Here is a 17528-nt window from a genome sequence, read left to right as displayed (position 1 = left end):
ATGTTATTTATATTAATATTAATAGATTTTATTTAATATTTTTTTAAAAAATTTTTTTTTATAATAATATAGTTGTTATAAAATTGTTGAAGAGAAGATAGGGGGGTATGTATAAAAAAGAGGGAAAAAAAAAGAAAAGGGGGGGGGGGGGGGGGGGGGGGGGGGGAATGGAGCTAGATTTTCCAGAGAGAAAGGGTAAGAAGCTAAAATGAGTGTTTTGTTGGAATATATACCAGTCTCCTATGGCAAAGTGACAAAAAGGATGCTTGGTAGCTCTGACTCTGAATTCAGTCATTTCTGGTAGAGGGTTTTTAGAATCTTTGTTTTTTTTTAAAACCATCGATGAATCATTTTGGCGGACAGGTATGGGGTGATCTCAGTATTACATTCTGCAAAAACAATCATTCATTCCAAACTTCCCTTCAAGGCAAGCTGAGAGTTGCAATTTCCCCTAGTGTAATGGAATCCCCAAATCCTTCCAAGCAGGTCACCAGTAATACAGTGCTGACATCCACTTGTCATTACAACATTCCTTTGGCTGGCACATTTTAAAGGATTGAAAACTATTCTTGAATCCACTAATACTGGCTTCCCTCTGCAGCTTTTGTTTGGAAAAGGAAGGCAATCTGAAATAACTATCAGCCTGAAAGATTTAAAGGTACCAAGAAGTTGAGACAAAAATGAGCAACATAGCATAGGTAGCTAGCTCTCTGACAGTTCCAGTATTCTATGAGATACAACATGTACAACCCTGTAAATCCATCATTCGTCAATACTTCATAAAGCAATAGACTTAGATTTCATTAAAAACACATAAAACTAAACCAAATTACTCAGAGCCATCACATATTAAAAATAAATTAGCGACATGATACATGTTCTGTTCCTTACAACATAAATGCAAAATGAACTGAATCCCAAAACTATCATTTGTCTCAATCTTAATCCAATAAATTAAAATTTATATTTCAGCCTGGCACTGGAAAAGCTTCTTATAATGTTTGTTTTAAATATAAATGTAGTGGTAGAGCATTTCATGATTTCTAATTGCCAAAGGTTTTCTCTTTAATTATACTTCTAAAATTCATGTGTGTACTTAAAAATGTACTAAACCATCCATCTGAATAATGTTTTTTGGGGGGAGAAGGGAATCTAACCCAGATGGTGTGTTTTTCACTCTTCTGGAAATAATCATCAAGAAGTCCTAGGAATACTAAGAACAAGGATAAAAGAGAAGAATCTCTGTACAAAGCCACTTAGTCCCAAATTAGGCTGCCCAAAATTATTTTCTAGGACCAGAGAAGCAAGAGGTTATCAATATAAATATTAAGTTCTTATTTTCTTTTAAATCCCAAATTAAAAGTTTACTTCTATGAAGTCTTCCCTGAGCTTCCTACAGAGTCCTACTGATACATACCCCACCACTCAACCTTTCATCTCAGGGAGCTCTCTGTTCTGAAACTTTTTGAAATACTTTTAATTTTATTTTATCTATGCTTGATCACAAGTTCCGTACCAATGAAACTGTATTTTATCTGAACTTTGCATTTTTCTCAATATCTAGTATAGTACTCTGCACATAAAAGGTGTTTAAAACTTGTTGAATGAAAAGATAAGTATGGTCTCATCATAAATGGGAAAGCAATCCTTATGTGAAGGATTGGACTAAACTATTTCCATATGAGCTCAGCATACTGAAGATGTCCAATATGATGTTATTTGACATTAATAATGGTAATTTGATTTCAGTTAAAACTTCTTTATTTCTACTGACCTCTTGCAGTTCTATGAATGCTACTATTCTAAGTTAACAAGTGACTTTGGTAGGCAAGAACAGTTAGTATAAAAGGGAATGGAGAAATAATGACATTAAAGTATAAAAGTGCCCCAAACCCTCCAAAATATGCACGGTAAATCAATTCAAGGAAACCATTTTTAAGCACCCTATACATATGCTTCCCAGTTTCTACAAAGTAAGCTCTAACATTTGTCTGGATGTTTTCTTCACAAACCACATCGATTTGATTAGGTAAGGAAGAGATAAGTATGAGCCCCACCTTCCAGAACAAAAATTTACATGGCATTTGGGAGAAGTTTCCATCTTTCATATTTTCCCTTGCTCAAATGCCTTCTTATCCATACCTAGGGACACATCACTCATTTCTTAAAAATGCAAAATTAAAAAGCACTCCAGTAAAGAAAAGAGGCTCTTTCATAGGACTATGAATTTAGAATTGGAAGGTACCTTAGATGTCTCTCTACAATTGAAGAAACTGAGGACCAGAGAGGTCACAGAGCTACTAAAAATGGTAGAGGAAAGAATCAAACCCAAGTCCTCTGATTCTAAATTTATTACTCTTTTCATGCCACCATGATGCTAACTTACAATATCCAGAAACTCTTTGGAAAACACTTACATGCATGACACTGAGGATTATCCTCTGACCTCTTACCTAATTGTACAGCAAAGGTGAGGGCTGGGGAAAAGGCAAAAGCAGACAGAAACTGGCAGGGATAATGCAAGAACCAGATGGGTTCATAGGAACTTACCAAAAAGATAACCAGAACAAATGAATTTGGAGGCCAGTGGTTAAAGAAGAAATCGTAGGGGCTTGTAGCATGACTTAGAGTGGGAAAAGATGATAGAACAAGGGAGAAGAAAGAGGAAAGTGATCTGGTCTCTTTCAATGCAATGGCCATTCAAAGAAATACAATTCAGTACCCTGGGCTCACAGATTGGTTTTTTCATTTAAAAAAAAAGATATAAATCAAAGTGATTAGCACAGAGTCTGGCATGTATTAGGCACTATAGAAAGTCTTATTCCCTCCCCTGCCCCCAAAATCTGTAAGGCCACTTAGTTTATTTTAAAGCTCAAATACTTTGCTCTTCAAACAAGAGACTGCAATTTATGTAAGTCATTAAAATCTGTATGCTCTGTAACCCTGTATCTGACTACTGGGTATGTATCACAAGGGGAAAGGGTAAGAGAGGCAGGGAAGGGAGGGAGGGAGGGAGGGAAGGGGGGGAGGGGGGAGGGAGGAAGGGAGGGAGGAAGGGAGGAAGGGAGGGAAGGGGGAAAGGAAAAAGGTAGGAAGGGGATGGGGCGGCTAGGTGGCAGAGTAAATAGAGTATCGGCCCTAGAGTCAGGAGTGTGTGAGTTCAAATCCAGCCTCAGACACTTAACACAAAAAAAATGAGCCACGTGACATTGGGCAAGTCACTTAATCCCAATTGCCCTCCAAAAAGCAAAAAATAAAATAAAATAAGGAAGGGAGGGAAGAAGGGAGGAAGGGAAGGAGGGAGGGAGTATAGCTTGGCCACATTTTTTTTGTGCTTATCAAAAGAATGAGGAAAAACAGGTACTTGAAGATTGGGGTAGAACTATAAAATATGTGGTTTGAAAATATAACAGAATATCATTGTGCTATTTAGGGATGGTAAATATGAGGAATTCAGAGAAATATGGGAAAACTTGCATTAAATGATGCAAGGTGAAGTAAACAGAACCAATTGACTAAAATACACAGTAAATACAATAAGGTAGATAAAAATAATGGGAAAAGTCAGACAAACCGATTAACTGTAATGATCAATATTGAGTCAGAGAATAGATGATTAAACCCCATGGCAGATAGATAGTGGGACTAAGGGTACAAAATTTAGACACATGATCTCAGATAAGGTCATTGTATTGGTTGGTTTTGCTTAACTGTTTGGGTTCAATGAGGAGCTGGAGGTTAAATCTAGAAATGCCTTTTTAAGAACATCACAATCATAACGAAACTTTCAAAAATAGGTTTACAATACCTTGGCATGATGTAGATCTACACCATACATGGAAAGTCTCTTTGCATTTTCTAAGAACTGAGAATCAGCTTGTGCTGGAGATAAGCCCCTAAGAATCACAAGGAATAATATTTTATTAATGGGAAAAATATGAATAAAATCCATGACCAAAAAACACTTTTCAATTTTATATAAATGTATACAAATCATGTTTTCCCTATACTTTGACCTTCTTTTTTCCTTATAAGGACATCCTAAATAAAGTTTTGATTTTTTGCTTGTTTTATTTAAAAAAAAAAAAAGACGTCAGTCACAATTGCCTGAAGAAGGTGTGCTTTAGTATTACCCTATGGAAAACAAAACCTCATTAAGTCATCAAATTCGACTTAACTGAGTACTTTTCTTTAATCTGTCCCCTGTGAGCAGATTCTAAATTTTATTCTATTGTCAATTACATTATTTGATGACTTAATTAGTCATAGATATCCCAAAGCAAGATCATAGCAATTTTTAAAAAAAACTATAAATAAGAGATAAATAAGTGAATGTAGATTATTCAAAATGTGTTTTCAGTAGCAAAATACTCTTTTGAAGCTATTCTGAAGTTCAAATGTTATATATCTTGAAACTTAGAAAACATGAAGCCACGATATAAATGAGGTTATTATTATGAGTATATCATAAGTGTGTCAATTACCACTTTGCTGATGAAGTATGCTTTAAAAACAAAACAAAAAGCAAAAAAAAAATCTCTAAAATTTCTTAAACTCTTCTATTTTCAGGGCTACAAAATCTTCTATTCAAAGCATTCCTTGGTACTTAGATAGATCTGTTATTACATAATGACATGGGCAGTACCTCAATCAGGGAAGATAACACATTCTCCTCCTGTAGAATTCTTGTTAATGTTTTCTTTTCATAGGTCCTCCACAGAGATCAATCAACTACTGGAAACCTCCTTATGGATCTTCTTACATTTTGTGGTATTAGTGAAACAGTCAGGCTTGTCTATCTGTTATCTCTCACTCCAAGACCAGACCACCTCCTTTTCTAGTGATAGGCCTTCTCCATCCCATTCTATATTTTTACTATAATTAATGTTGGAAATATAGAGTGATCTTCTACTCAACATGTGCTTCCCCATTGACTTGTCTCCTACAATTTTGAATCTTCTGAAGTTGTGATGTTCTAAGATTCAGAGCATACTGCATCAGTGAGGAAACATTTGCCTTAAAAAGAGAAGGTTTGGGGGCAGCGAGGTGGCTCAGTGAATAGAGCATTGGCCCTGGAGTCAGGAGGACCTGAGTTCAAATCTGACCTCAGACACTCACTAGCGGTGCGACCTTGGGCAAGTCGCTTAACCCCAATAGCCCTGCCTTCCCCCCTCAAAAAAAAAAAAAGGAAATTCAGAACTGAGCACATGGTGACTTTGTAATCTTTCAGTCAAATATGTAACTGTGAAGATAGGGTCTTCTGCAGAAAACTGAAATTGCCTGACCTTTCTCCTCATTTTCATCAAGAATCCTTACAGGTGTAGATCACTCTCAGATTTTATAAAGATGAGAAAGCAGTCACATAGGTCAGAAGTTATTGATGTTTTCTCAATTGTCTTTTTTTTTGTGAGAGGGTAATTTCTCTTCCAATTTATCCTTTGCAATAGATGGTGATGGAGAAAGTACAATGTTTCCTATTATGCTGTTCTTTGTTATGTACATTATGAGCATCGAAAGATAAGACAGAAAGTGTGTTCAACAGAATATTGGTTTTTTGCTGCATTTGGACACATGGCAAAACGACTCTCCAGCATGACTCCAAGGAGAGCCAATGAATCATCTTTCCCTTCAACTACAACTTCCTTTTGTCTTCTGGTTTGATTGATCACAGGAATATCAACATGATATGATTCATGTCTTCTAAAAGAATACCAATTTGCTAGTCACTAGTCAAAGATCTCACATTTAGAGTGTCGATAGTAGACATTTATAGTTTTCCTAAAAGCTGTGTGATTTTTACTTAGCACACCCTGAGCCCTATTTTCCACTATTCCACAATCACTTTGGAAGTGGAAGAAAGTCACAGAGTACTAAGGGCTATCATTTGCCTTTGTCATTCCCAAAGAATTTATCACCAAATATCTGGTCCATGAAACTGACCCTTGAACTAATGAGAGACCCTTGAATTTTTGTCTGAAGTTACAATTTACTAATGCAGTCTTCAAGAAGTGAGGTTCAAGAACCCAAAGCATCAAGAGAGAATTTTCCTCAGGAATCTTTATTTCTGATCCTCCTTGGCCAAGACAAAAGGCCATCGTGAGCGCATGTGTGTGTGTGTGTGTGTGTGCGTGCACATGCACAAATATACATATATACACATGCATACACATTTACGTATTACATGGGGTGTATATGTATATACATATATATACTTGTGCCATTTATATTTCACATGCAATATCTGTTCCCACCCAAATTGAACATTCATAATCTATCAAAACCTATTTAGCAAATTAAAAATTAAATATTTAAAACAATATTGTTAATAAGGATAAGCAGAGGACATATGTAAATGAATACAAAAATAAAATACATGGGGGTGGCTAGGTGGCACAGTGAATAGAGCACCAGCCCTGGAGTCAGGAGGACCTGAGTTCAAATCCAGCCTGAGACACTTAACTTAACACTTACTAGACATGTGACTTTGGGCAAGTCATTTATCCCCAACTACCCCTCCAAAAAGAAAAAAAAAATACATGAAGGATGCAGTTAACTTTTTCAAAAAAATAAAAATAGATTATCATTTTTTCTCCATTTATTAGGAATTGGTCAGATGGTCTTAAGACATTTATAGCATGGTTACCCTAAGGTAAAATGTAAACATTCTGCCAAAATGTCCCATTTGTCAGTATCTAGATGTTAAGCTAATTAGAATTAGCTTAGAATTAGCCCTAACCATTGTCCCTCTCCAGCACAAAAGTGAACAGACCTGTGAGTTTTGTGCAGCTCTATTACTTTCTCTTCCATCTCCTTAGTTTGATTGGGTGCAAACTGAAATTCACTGATGTAATCACTGCTGTGTTCCTCTGGATCATAGTCACCAAGCTCAGCTTGTAGTGTATATGAACCAAGGAGAGCATGAGTCACAAAAGAACAGGGGAGGCGGCCAGAAGCAATATCCTGTCGAAGCTGAAGGCACAGGAAATATCTATGGTGGGAGAAAAAAGAAAATCACTTATTTTCACAGTACTTACAGAGTTCTACTAATATTCTTCAAACATGATTACATTAAGAACAAATGTTAACACACCAGAGATAATATTTTATGACAATAATTCAATTTGATAAAGTTTATGCTCAATCATAAGTCTTTTGCCTACAGACTGAATAAGCTGTTTGTGTATTATATATGCATTGACTCAGCAAAATTCATTAAGATTTGATTATGTACTGCCAATACTACGGTTTTTAAACTTTCATATTTTATTTTTCCAATTACATGTAAAAACCATTTTTAACATTTGTTTTTTTAAAAATTTTGAGTTCCATATTCTCTTCTCTCCCTTCCCCCCTTGAGAAAGCAAGCAATTTGATATAGATTTTATATATATACAGTCATGCAAAATATTTGCATATTAGTCATGCTGGAAAAGAAAACAAAAAGAAAGCTAAAAAGTATGATTCTATCTCCATTCATATTCCATCTGTTCTTTCTCTGGAGGGGGATAGCATTTTTCATCCCAAGTCCTTCAGAATTGTCTAGATCACTGTATTTCTAAGGATAGCTAAGTCATTCACAATTAATCAACATACAATATTGTTATTATGCAGAATGTTCTCCTGGTTCTGCTCACTTCACTTTGTATCAGTTTATATGAGTCTTCAAAGTTTTTCTGAAACCATTCTGTTCATCATTTCTTGTCAATGCTGTGTTACATGTGTGAAATAACCTTTGGAGGTGTCTTATCTCCAACTAGCTCCCAACACCACCATCTTTGGACATAACTACTAAATTGGTGCCATATCAGCTTTTAGTCCAGTACCTAGAGAACTTGACCTTAGGCCTAAACCAGTTCCCTGTTAAGAGAAGAAACACTGCACTAACGCTATCTTCTAGCTAGCACATTTACACCTCCTGGTCTCTGCAAATTCACTAACATCTCTTAGATGATAGTCACCATTCCTTACTAACTTTTTTTGGTCTCCATCCAATTCAATCCTCCATTCCTCATTCCCTTTAGCCTTTGGACTTCTACCTCCTTCCGGGGAGGATAAAACTTCCTCTCATCTTTGAGCTCTGTTTTTACCCTCTTCCCATCTTCTTGTACTAAGAGAAACCTTGCTGTCTCAAAGACTCTCACATATGCTTACAGTTTACATCTCTGATGCACTGCGTAAAAGGAAAAGTTGGTATGTCCATTGCCCTTTGAACCAACTTCTAGACTCTCTCCCAAGCCACCATCACTAGGCAACTTCTCCCTTACTACATTAAGTAGTTCAAAACCCAGGTGTTGTGAATTACTGGTCTCCAATTCACTCTTTAAGAAAAGAACATACCAGATTCAATTTCTCTCTCTCCAAACCTAGTTCCCACCCTTGTAATTAAAAATTCTTATATATGTGTATATATATGTGTGTGTATATATGTTTACACATACATGTACACATATATAGACATGTGTGTAATATGTGTGTTAATGCATACTGAGCAAACATCCTTCAATTCTAGTGTACTACTGACTTCACTCTACCCTAAGTTACCAGTGATAGTCACAGAACTCATCATTATCTAATTAATGTGATTCCTCCTCAATTCTAAACTAAGAGATACTCTTTCCGAATCAAAATTTCATTCTCTTCCTTCTCCTTCTCTGTCTTACTTCCAAACTCAATACCTGTTATCCCTTTCCCCCTACACTTCCATCCACCACTAATGTCCCAGTCAATAACCCTTGCTCTGAATTAACACTCTCTGCTAATGGTCATGATCCTAGAGTTGACCATTTCAAATTCATATTATCCTCTAGCCCTTGACTGAATCTGGCAATTTCTCAACCACAGAATACCCTAACTAGTCACCTACTCTACTTAAAGCAACAGCGTCCGCTGCAAGTTCAGAATATCTTATGTCAACCAGACCCTCACTGTTGTATAGCAAAACACTTGTTCTTATTTGATTCAATACAATGAGCATTTATTAAGTACCTTATAGATACAAAGCACTCTGACAGGTACTGGGAATAAAAAGCCCCAAAACAAAACAAACAGATCCTGCCTACTAGGAGCTTCCAAGGGAAGATAAAACATGTGCGTGGGTAAGTAAGTACAACTTCCACAGAAAGCAAAGCCAAGTAAGAAAGCACATCAGGAGCATTACTCCCCTCAACAGAAAAAAAAAAAACTTTGTGCAGGAGGTGATGTTTGAACGGTGCTTTGAAAGGATGCTACAAGTCCCAGGATGCACTTGGAAAGAGAGTATTCCAAACATGGAGGGTTCAGCTCTCTGCAAAGGCACCAAGGCAGGAAATGGGTTTTCAAGTACCCTTTGACTCAATCCAGGGGCCGAACTTGAGGACCTAGAGAGCCACATGTGGCATCAAAACCACAGGCTCCCCACCCCTGGTCCATACCATTGCCTATTTGATAAAATACAAATTCCTCCTTCTGGCATTTAAAGTCCTCTACAATCTAATTGCCACCTACCTTCCCAATCTTATTTCATTTTATTCCCTTTCATGTACTCTCTGTTGCAGTCACACTAGCTAGCTAGTTATTTTCTGACAGAGAGACAGAGACAGAGAAGATGTGCTCTACACTGCAAAAATCACACATGGATCCATGGAGCACAGCATCCAACAATTTAACAAAAGGCAGACAAGCAAGTCACTCCTTTCAGGACTACACAGACATTGCCCATAAACCAGGCCCTCAGTGTACGTTCAGGAGTATAACTCTCTTAATTGCTGACAGAGTTGCTTTTCAACAAGCCCATTTACATGCAGACCCAAAGCACTTACTGATACTATAAAATAACTATAACCAAGAGATTTTAATCCCCCAACAATTTACAGCAGGGAGTGTGTATGTATACAGAGCGGGTGTTGGTTTTCAGAGCCCTAATTAAGGTCTATTATTTAAAAGCACTCTTGCTTAGAAGCTCTGTATTCTATGCATGTCAGCGTGTTGGATTCAATGCTCCAACAGCTTACTATGCAGTTAAAAAGGCCATTATTTACTAGCTGAAGCAAATCCAGATCAGAGCTGGATTAGTAATGGTGCATCTCCTCCCTTCAGCTACAAGCCAGGAAAGTCAAGATGCACAGCCTTTTATGCACTCCAGGAGAGGCATCTGTATCATCAATAACTCATACTAACATCACAGCCCCCTCGGGTACCTATACATGATCAGTGTCTGACAGAAAAAGGAGGCAGGAATAGGCCTTAGCAAATTGTGTTACGTGAATATACAGCAAATTTACAAAGCTATCCTTTTCCTAAGAACTATAGGCAAAGGAAAATGAAAAAGCAAGTGTTTTAGGAGACTAGCTCTCCATGTGCAAATTTTGCCATGTGCAAAGCCTCAAACACAGTTGACTTACACACAGAGACATACCTACACCATTCACAACTAGAATGATGAATGATATAAGTCAAGTCCAAGAAAAATTCTAAACCGTTTTCTGGTCTAGTAGAGAAATGATATAGAGATACAGATACACAGCCCTTCTCTGTCTCAGTTTCCTCATCTGTAAAGTGGGGATAATAGCAGCATTCATCTTCCAGGATTATTGTGAGGATACAATGAGATAATAGATAATCTTTTTAAAGTACTTTGCAACCTTAATGCATTATATGAATGTTAGTTACTATTTTTTCTATTATTATTATTAGGGGAACAACATAGCATAATCAATAAATAAACATTTATTAAGTGCCTACTATATACTAGGCACTAGGAATACAAAAAGAGGCAAAAGATAGTTTCTGCCCTCAAGGATTTCACAGTCTAACAGGGAGACATTATATCAACAAATATATACAAAGCCAACTATATACAGGATAAATAGGAAATAATTAAAAGAGGGAAGGCACTAGAATCAAGAGGGCTTGGAAGAGGTTTCTTGTCAAAAATGGAATTTTAGCTAAAACTTAAAGGCAGAGCAGAGCACATCTTCTAGGCCTGGAAGACAGCCAGAGAAAATGCCTGGAGCTGAGAGATGACTGATTGGCCAGTGACCCTAGATCAAAGAGTATGTGTCAGGGAATAAAGTATAAGAAGACTGCAAAGGTAGTAGGGGCCCAGAGGCCTTTGCATATGATCCTGGAGGTAAGAGGAAGTTTATTAAGTAGAGTCCAGCCTTGGACTCATGTGTTAGGAAAATCGCTTTAGTGGCTGAATGGAGAATGGACTGTAGTGAAGTTGGAACAAACTATGGGCAGGAAGACCAACCTGCCCACTATTCAAGAGTCCAGGCATGAGATGATTAAGGCCTGTAGCAGAATGGTGGCACCAGCAGAGAGAAAGGGGCATACTTGAGAGATGTTGCAAAGGTAAAATTGACAGGCCTTGGCAACTAGCTTGGATATGGAGGTAGGTGAGAGAATAGCAGATTAAGAATGACACCCAGGATGAAAAACTGAGGAACAGGAAGGATGGTGTTGCCATCTACAGCAATAGGGAATAATAATAGTAATAGGTGGGGGTAGGGCTAGGATTTATAGGAAAAGAGGGTGAGTTTGCATTCAGAAATAACAGTTTAAGATGTCTACTGGATTTCCAATTTGAGATGTCTGAAATGTAACTGAAGATGCTGGACTGAAGGTCGGCAAAGAAAGCACAACAGATAGAAAGTAGGCACTGGCATCAGGAAGAATCACGTTAAAGTGCCATGTCTGGCATATACTTGTTGTGTGAGCCTGGACAAATCATTTAACCTTTCTTTCAATGTACCAGGCGTTTCTTTAAGAGGGTAGAGGGAGTTTCTTCACTGGGAGTTCCCCAAGAAATGAAACGAAAGGCCCTGACAGCATGTGTTTATGTATGTGTGTGTATATATACAATGTATAATTTATAGTAATATACAATAATGACATATAAATAAATATATATTTATACAGATAGAGACCAATACATAAAGGGTCTCAGTACAACATAATATATTTCAAGCCCTTTGTAAAACTCCAAGTCTCATATTAATAAATCTACTACTTTTAAACCAGTACTTTCAAATGTACCACCAGGCTGCTTACTCAAGTCTCAACTGACACCACCTCCTTTAACCCTCTTTCCCCTCTAATGAAAATGCTGGAATTGGACTTCCAGTTCACTCCACTCTTCATCAGAAACTTGGCTTGGTTTTCAACTACACCAAACAAAATACCCAATGGGGTCGCCTGTTTCCCTACCCACCTCCCCTTCATCTACTACTGTGCTTCAGAAAATCCAAAGAATTTATCTTGATTCTGGTTTCAGTTCTACTACTAATATTACTTTGCTTGAATAACACAAAAGGCCTTCCCTTGACACTTGTTTTCAGTGACTTTGTTGGGTGAAAAGACAAAATTACTTTAAGGCACACTGGAACAGGTTGCTGTTTTGTTTTGTTTTTCATTTTAAGGTTCTCAATAGAGTGTTATAAGGTGGCCTGGAAACTCAGTTGGGGCCACGTGAAAATAAAATTTACTTCTGATAAAATCCCACTGAATTACATATAAAGGAAATTATATTAGAATTCCAGAGAAAAGAAAAGAAAAAGATATTAAAAGGAAGAAAGGGATCTCAAAGCAGAAGTAGAGGAACATACTTTGGAATGAGAAAATTAAAAAATGGAGAAGCATTTGATTTCATTATTCCTGCTCACTATCTCATGTCCAAGCCAAACTGTCCCATTTGCTTTATCCAATAGACCACCTTCCATCTCTCACCTCTATGACTTTTACTGGCTCTGTCTCTTGGAATCAACTGGCCTTCCATTCAATTTGCACTCAACGGTCAATTTCTTACATGAGGCCTTTCCTAATTCCCCTAGCTGTTAGTTTTTTTTTTCTTCCCTTTCCAATTTGTGTTTTGTGCTTACTCTATTTAAACTCGGCATTTACTTTGTGGTGTACATCTCTAAACTCTCCCAACTCCCCAGTAAAATATAAACTTCTTGAGATCATCATCAATTTTAAACTTTGCATCCCAATGACTCAGAGGCACTGGGGCATAAATAGAAAGCCAGTCTTGAACTTACAAGGGATTTCCTATGTTGTGACCCTGGGCAAGTCTCTTATCCCCTAAGTGCCCCAAGGCAAATTCTCAAAGACTGTGCAGACACAAATCTACACTAATGGAGAAACTTTCTTCACCAGGAACTCTGTACATCAAAGAAATCACAAGTCATTCAGAAGAAACAAAAATTCCCAGTGCATAACTCACAGCAAGTAGTTAATAATTATTCGCTAAATTGAAATGAAAAGGAAAAATGTATTGAGTTGTTGCTGTTCAGTTGTTTCAGTCATATATGACTCTTTGTGACCCCATTTGGGGTCTTCTTGGCAAAGATGCTAGAGTCACTTGCCATTTCCTTCTCCAGCTCATTTTACAGAGGTAGAAATTGAGACAAGGTGGTTTAAGAGTCTTGCCCAGGGTCACACAGCTAGTGTCTATGGCCACATTTGAACTCAGGATGACGAGTCTTCCTGACTCTAGGACTGACACTCTATCCACTGCACCACTTAGTCACCCATCATCACAAATAGTAAACAAAATTTTCTCCAAATGAAGCAAAACTCAGAATATTCAAATTGAGAAACAAAAAACAGAGGAACTGGTTGTGAGGGAATTCAACCATCAAATAATAATAATTGGGTTGATACACATTCCCAAAATCTATCCTCAGATTTCTTGGAAGTCCTTGCACTCTAGGTTAGGGACCCCTGTTCTAAGTTTATTTCCACTATTCGTAGGACTACAGCCAAAAAAAAAGGGCCTTATATGCCTTCTGTAGTCCAGTCCCCTCTTTTTATAACAGAAACAAGTCCAGAGATATGAACTGCATTCATCACACAGTAGCAAATAGTTAAATAAAAATTCCACAGCCTCTGACTCCAAATCCTATACTTTTTCAACTATACCAAAACAAGATATATTTTTAATGGAATTTTTAAAGTGACTTACTATTGCACAATATTTAAAATAAGCTTACCAGAAAAAAGAAACTGAAAGGCAAAGAAAGATTACTTGGAAGGTAAGGAATTATGCCCCTTTCCTCACTATTACTTTCTTAAATTACTACAAACTGATGAGAATCCATCCTATTTATAAAATCTCTAGAAAAAGAAACTTCACAACTTTCATTGGCCACCATCTTGTCAAACTGCAAGTAGATAATTAAGAAAAGAGTAATTGTGACTTGGGCAATCGTCAGAAAAAAATATCTGGCCCATCAGCCTCTTAAGGATCATATAGAAGACATTTAAATTACTAAATCTCTCCATTGGTTTTCTCATCTACAGGAATTTAAAAAAAAAACAACTAATTCAACCATTCCTGGCCTCTGACATGCATCTAGAACATATGGGCACAAATATATTAATTGTGCAATAAAAGTCACTGAATTACAAAAAAAGATGATCCTTTGGATCCCTATTCTTTATGGAAAAGTCTGGCAAAAGAAACCATATTTTCAGCAATATCAGCTTTGAATTTTAATGGACAGTAATATAATGATACAAAGAAAGACATAAAGTGCAATAATGAAAAAAGAGAAAATTTTCTTTTCTAATGTCTTAAGATGTTCAACAATTTAAAGGTATTTATTTTCTTATGTTTCAAATAAATCACTGGATAAAAGTATCTATTAAAAAGTTGTCTTTTTAAAAATTTTCCTGAAATGATTCCCAATTCTCTAAAGCACAGAACTGAAGTCACATTTTTTAGTTTGAAAGTGAAATTTATTCTAAAACGCAAGTACCTGGTGATGTCTTCAGTCAGTTGTGAAGGATCAGGAGGATAAAATTTCACATTAAATGTGAATATCCAGGGAAGATCTGTAATGAGTAAATAGCAGATTTATCAACAATGTCAATGATAAGACAATAGATTTCCTTTTATGACTTCCAAAGAGAAGGAAAAAGTCATCTAACAATCACATCTTCAGTTCTGAACACTTAATTAAGTCAAAATATGAATACTATTTACAAGAATGTCTAAGAATCAAACAAGAAATAACAGTAAAACATGGAGTAACCTCATTAATAACCTGGTTGGACTCATATTCATTTATTAGCACTTCTCTATGAAGATTTCTTATGGTAACCTAGTATACAATCTTAACATGGCCTATAACAAAGACTTGTAGGATATTGATTCTAGAACTCAGTTCTTAAAAAAAAAACCATTGAATGTATAGGATCATCACAGTTGCTTCATTCTGCCTCTTTAAGGACTAGGATGGGGCACGGAAAGAAAAGAAAAAAGAGGTCCTGAGATTTCCAAAATGCTGATGAGCAAAACCATTCAGGAAATGATAAATGACCAAGAGGGATGATCTAGAAAAGAGGTACCTAAAAGAGGCTAGGTATAGTAGACAGGATACAGTCCTTAGGATCTGGAAGCCTCTGGTTTAAATCCCACTTCAGACATTTACCAGTTGTATGACCAGGGCAAGTCACTTAACAGGCCTGCATCAGTTTCATCATCTGTGAAAGGGGGATAATAGCCACTACCCCCAGAGTTGTTGTGAGAATAAAATATTTGTTAAGCACTTTGCAAACCTTCAAATGCTATTTATAAATACTAATAGTGGTAGTGGTAGAAATGAGGGGAGAGGAAAATGAGGAGAAGATACCTACAGAACAGAGGAGTATGGTGAGGTGAAGGAGAAATAATATGTTAAAAAGGAGATTCTAACAATTCATCAGTAACTCAGTGTGTGAGTTCTAATGATGTCAACTGTCTTACTCAAACCTGTAGTTTGAAAGGGCAAAGACAGAAATCTTTTTGAAAAGAATATTGTCAATATACAAAGAAGGTGTCCTACTAAATTCCTTTTATGACACTTAGTCTGGTGCTGATACCTAAACCAGGAGAACAAAACAAAGAAAGAAAACTATAAACCAATTTCACTAATGAATATTGATGCAAAAATGTTAAATAAAATACTAGCAAGGAAATTACAGCAATATGTCACAAGGATTATACATTATGACCAGATGGGATTTCTACCAGGAATGTAGGACTGGTTCATTATTAGAAAAACTATCAGTATAATGGACCATATCAATATCAAACCCAACAGATGTCATATTATTATCTCAACAGATGCAGAAAAAGCTTTTGAAATACAACACTCATTCCTATTAAAAACACACACACACCTACACACACACACTAGACAGCATAGGAATAAATGGAGCTTTCCTTCAAATATTAAGTAGTATCTATCTAAAACCATCAGCAAGCATTATCTATGATGGGGACAAGCTAAAAGCCTTTCCAATATAATCGGGGTGAGGCAAGGATGTCCATTATCACCACTATTATTCAATATTATACTAGAAATGTCAGCTATAGTAATGAGTGGGAAAAAGAAATTGAAGGAATTAGAATAGGCAATGAGGAAACAAAAATCTTTCAAAGTTGTTGTGATCCCAGGCAAGTTACCACCTCTCAAAGCTCCAGGCAAATCCCTAAGACTAAGCTGCCAATGGCGAAATAAGTTATAAATGTGGTGGAATACTGACTGTGCTGTGAGAAATGATAAAGATTATGGTTTCAGAGAATGCTGGGAAGAGGTATAAACTGATTCAGAATGTAAGGAACAGATCATTTTATATGAGAACAACAATACTGTAAAGACGAATGCCGGGCGGCCAGGTAGCACAGCGAGTAAGAACACCGGCTCCAGTGTCAGGACGACCTGGAGATCAAACACTTAGCACCCACCCAGAAACACCTGGCCGTGTAACCTTGAGCAAGTTACTTAACCCCAATTGCTTAGGGGCGGCCAGGTGGCTCAGCGAGTAAGAGCACAGGCTCCAGTGTCGGGATGACCTGGATCAAAATCCGGGCTCAGACACTCAGCACCACACCCAGAAATGACTGGCCGTATAACCTTGAGCAAGTCACTTAACCCTGATTGCTTTAAAAAAAAAAAAAAAAGACAAATGCCTTTGAAAGACTTAAGAACTCAGAGCAATACAATGACCAACCATGATCCGAGGGGACTCATGATGAAACATGCTACCCACATCCTGGTAGGGAGAGATGGACCCTGAATGAAAATTGAGATAGCCCATGCAGAAATTTGTTTTGCTTGACTATACTTGTTTGTGACCAGGGTTTTGTTTTTCTTCCTATATCAATGAGTGGAGGCAGTACAAGGGAAAGAAGGCAAATTTTTCTTGATTGAAAAAGATTTTTTAAAGACTTTATGTTACAGAGAAGGTGCTAACTTACTTGGCATAAGGAGCATCCTCTCTCAAGATGTTCCTCATACCAATAAAATCATAGATCCAGTCAAAAATTAATTATATGGGTACATGTTGTCTCCAAGAGAATCTAAGTTCCTCAAGGGTATATTGTTTCATTTTGTTTTTGTATCCTCCAATACATAGTACAGGGATGGGTATACAGTAGGCGCTTAACAAAGTCCACTGCTTCAGAAATCTATGATTCATACTTGTAAAAATAATATACATGCAACTGTTGAACATATGAAGTATAAATAAAATTAAACTATTCTATTAATAATTTGACTTGA

At 36.8% G+C, this 17528-nt stretch overlaps 1 protein-coding gene across 1 annotated transcript in view; it reads right to left on the bottom strand.

Annotated features, from left to right (window-relative positions):
* EPB41L2 (erythrocyte membrane protein band 4.1 like 2) overlaps positions 1–17528 on the bottom strand; it is a 280886-nt gene that overhangs the window by 64740 nt on the left and 198618 nt on the right. The window contains exons 6-9 of the mRNA XM_069077330.1: positions 14739–14814; positions 6770–6988; positions 3809–3896; positions 3575–3581 (exon numbers count right to left, since the gene is read on the bottom strand). Of these exons, the coding sequence (XP_068933431.1) occupies positions 3575–3581; positions 3809–3896; positions 6770–6988; positions 14739–14814 (390 nt within the window). The remainder of the gene's footprint in view (positions 1–3574; positions 3582–3808; positions 3897–6769; positions 6989–14738; positions 14815–17528) is intronic.

The sequence above is a fragment of the Petaurus breviceps genome, unplaced genomic scaffold (genome assembly GCF_028583685.1).
Source record: "Petaurus breviceps papuanus isolate PSGF00001 unplaced genomic scaffold, PetGlider_PUasm1.0 90977, whole genome shotgun sequence".
NCBI classification, from domain to species: Eukaryota; Metazoa; Chordata; class Mammalia; order Diprotodontia; family Petauridae; genus Petaurus; species Petaurus breviceps.
Note: the sequence above shows the minus strand (reverse complement) of the source record. Positions and strands in the feature narration are given on the sequence as shown.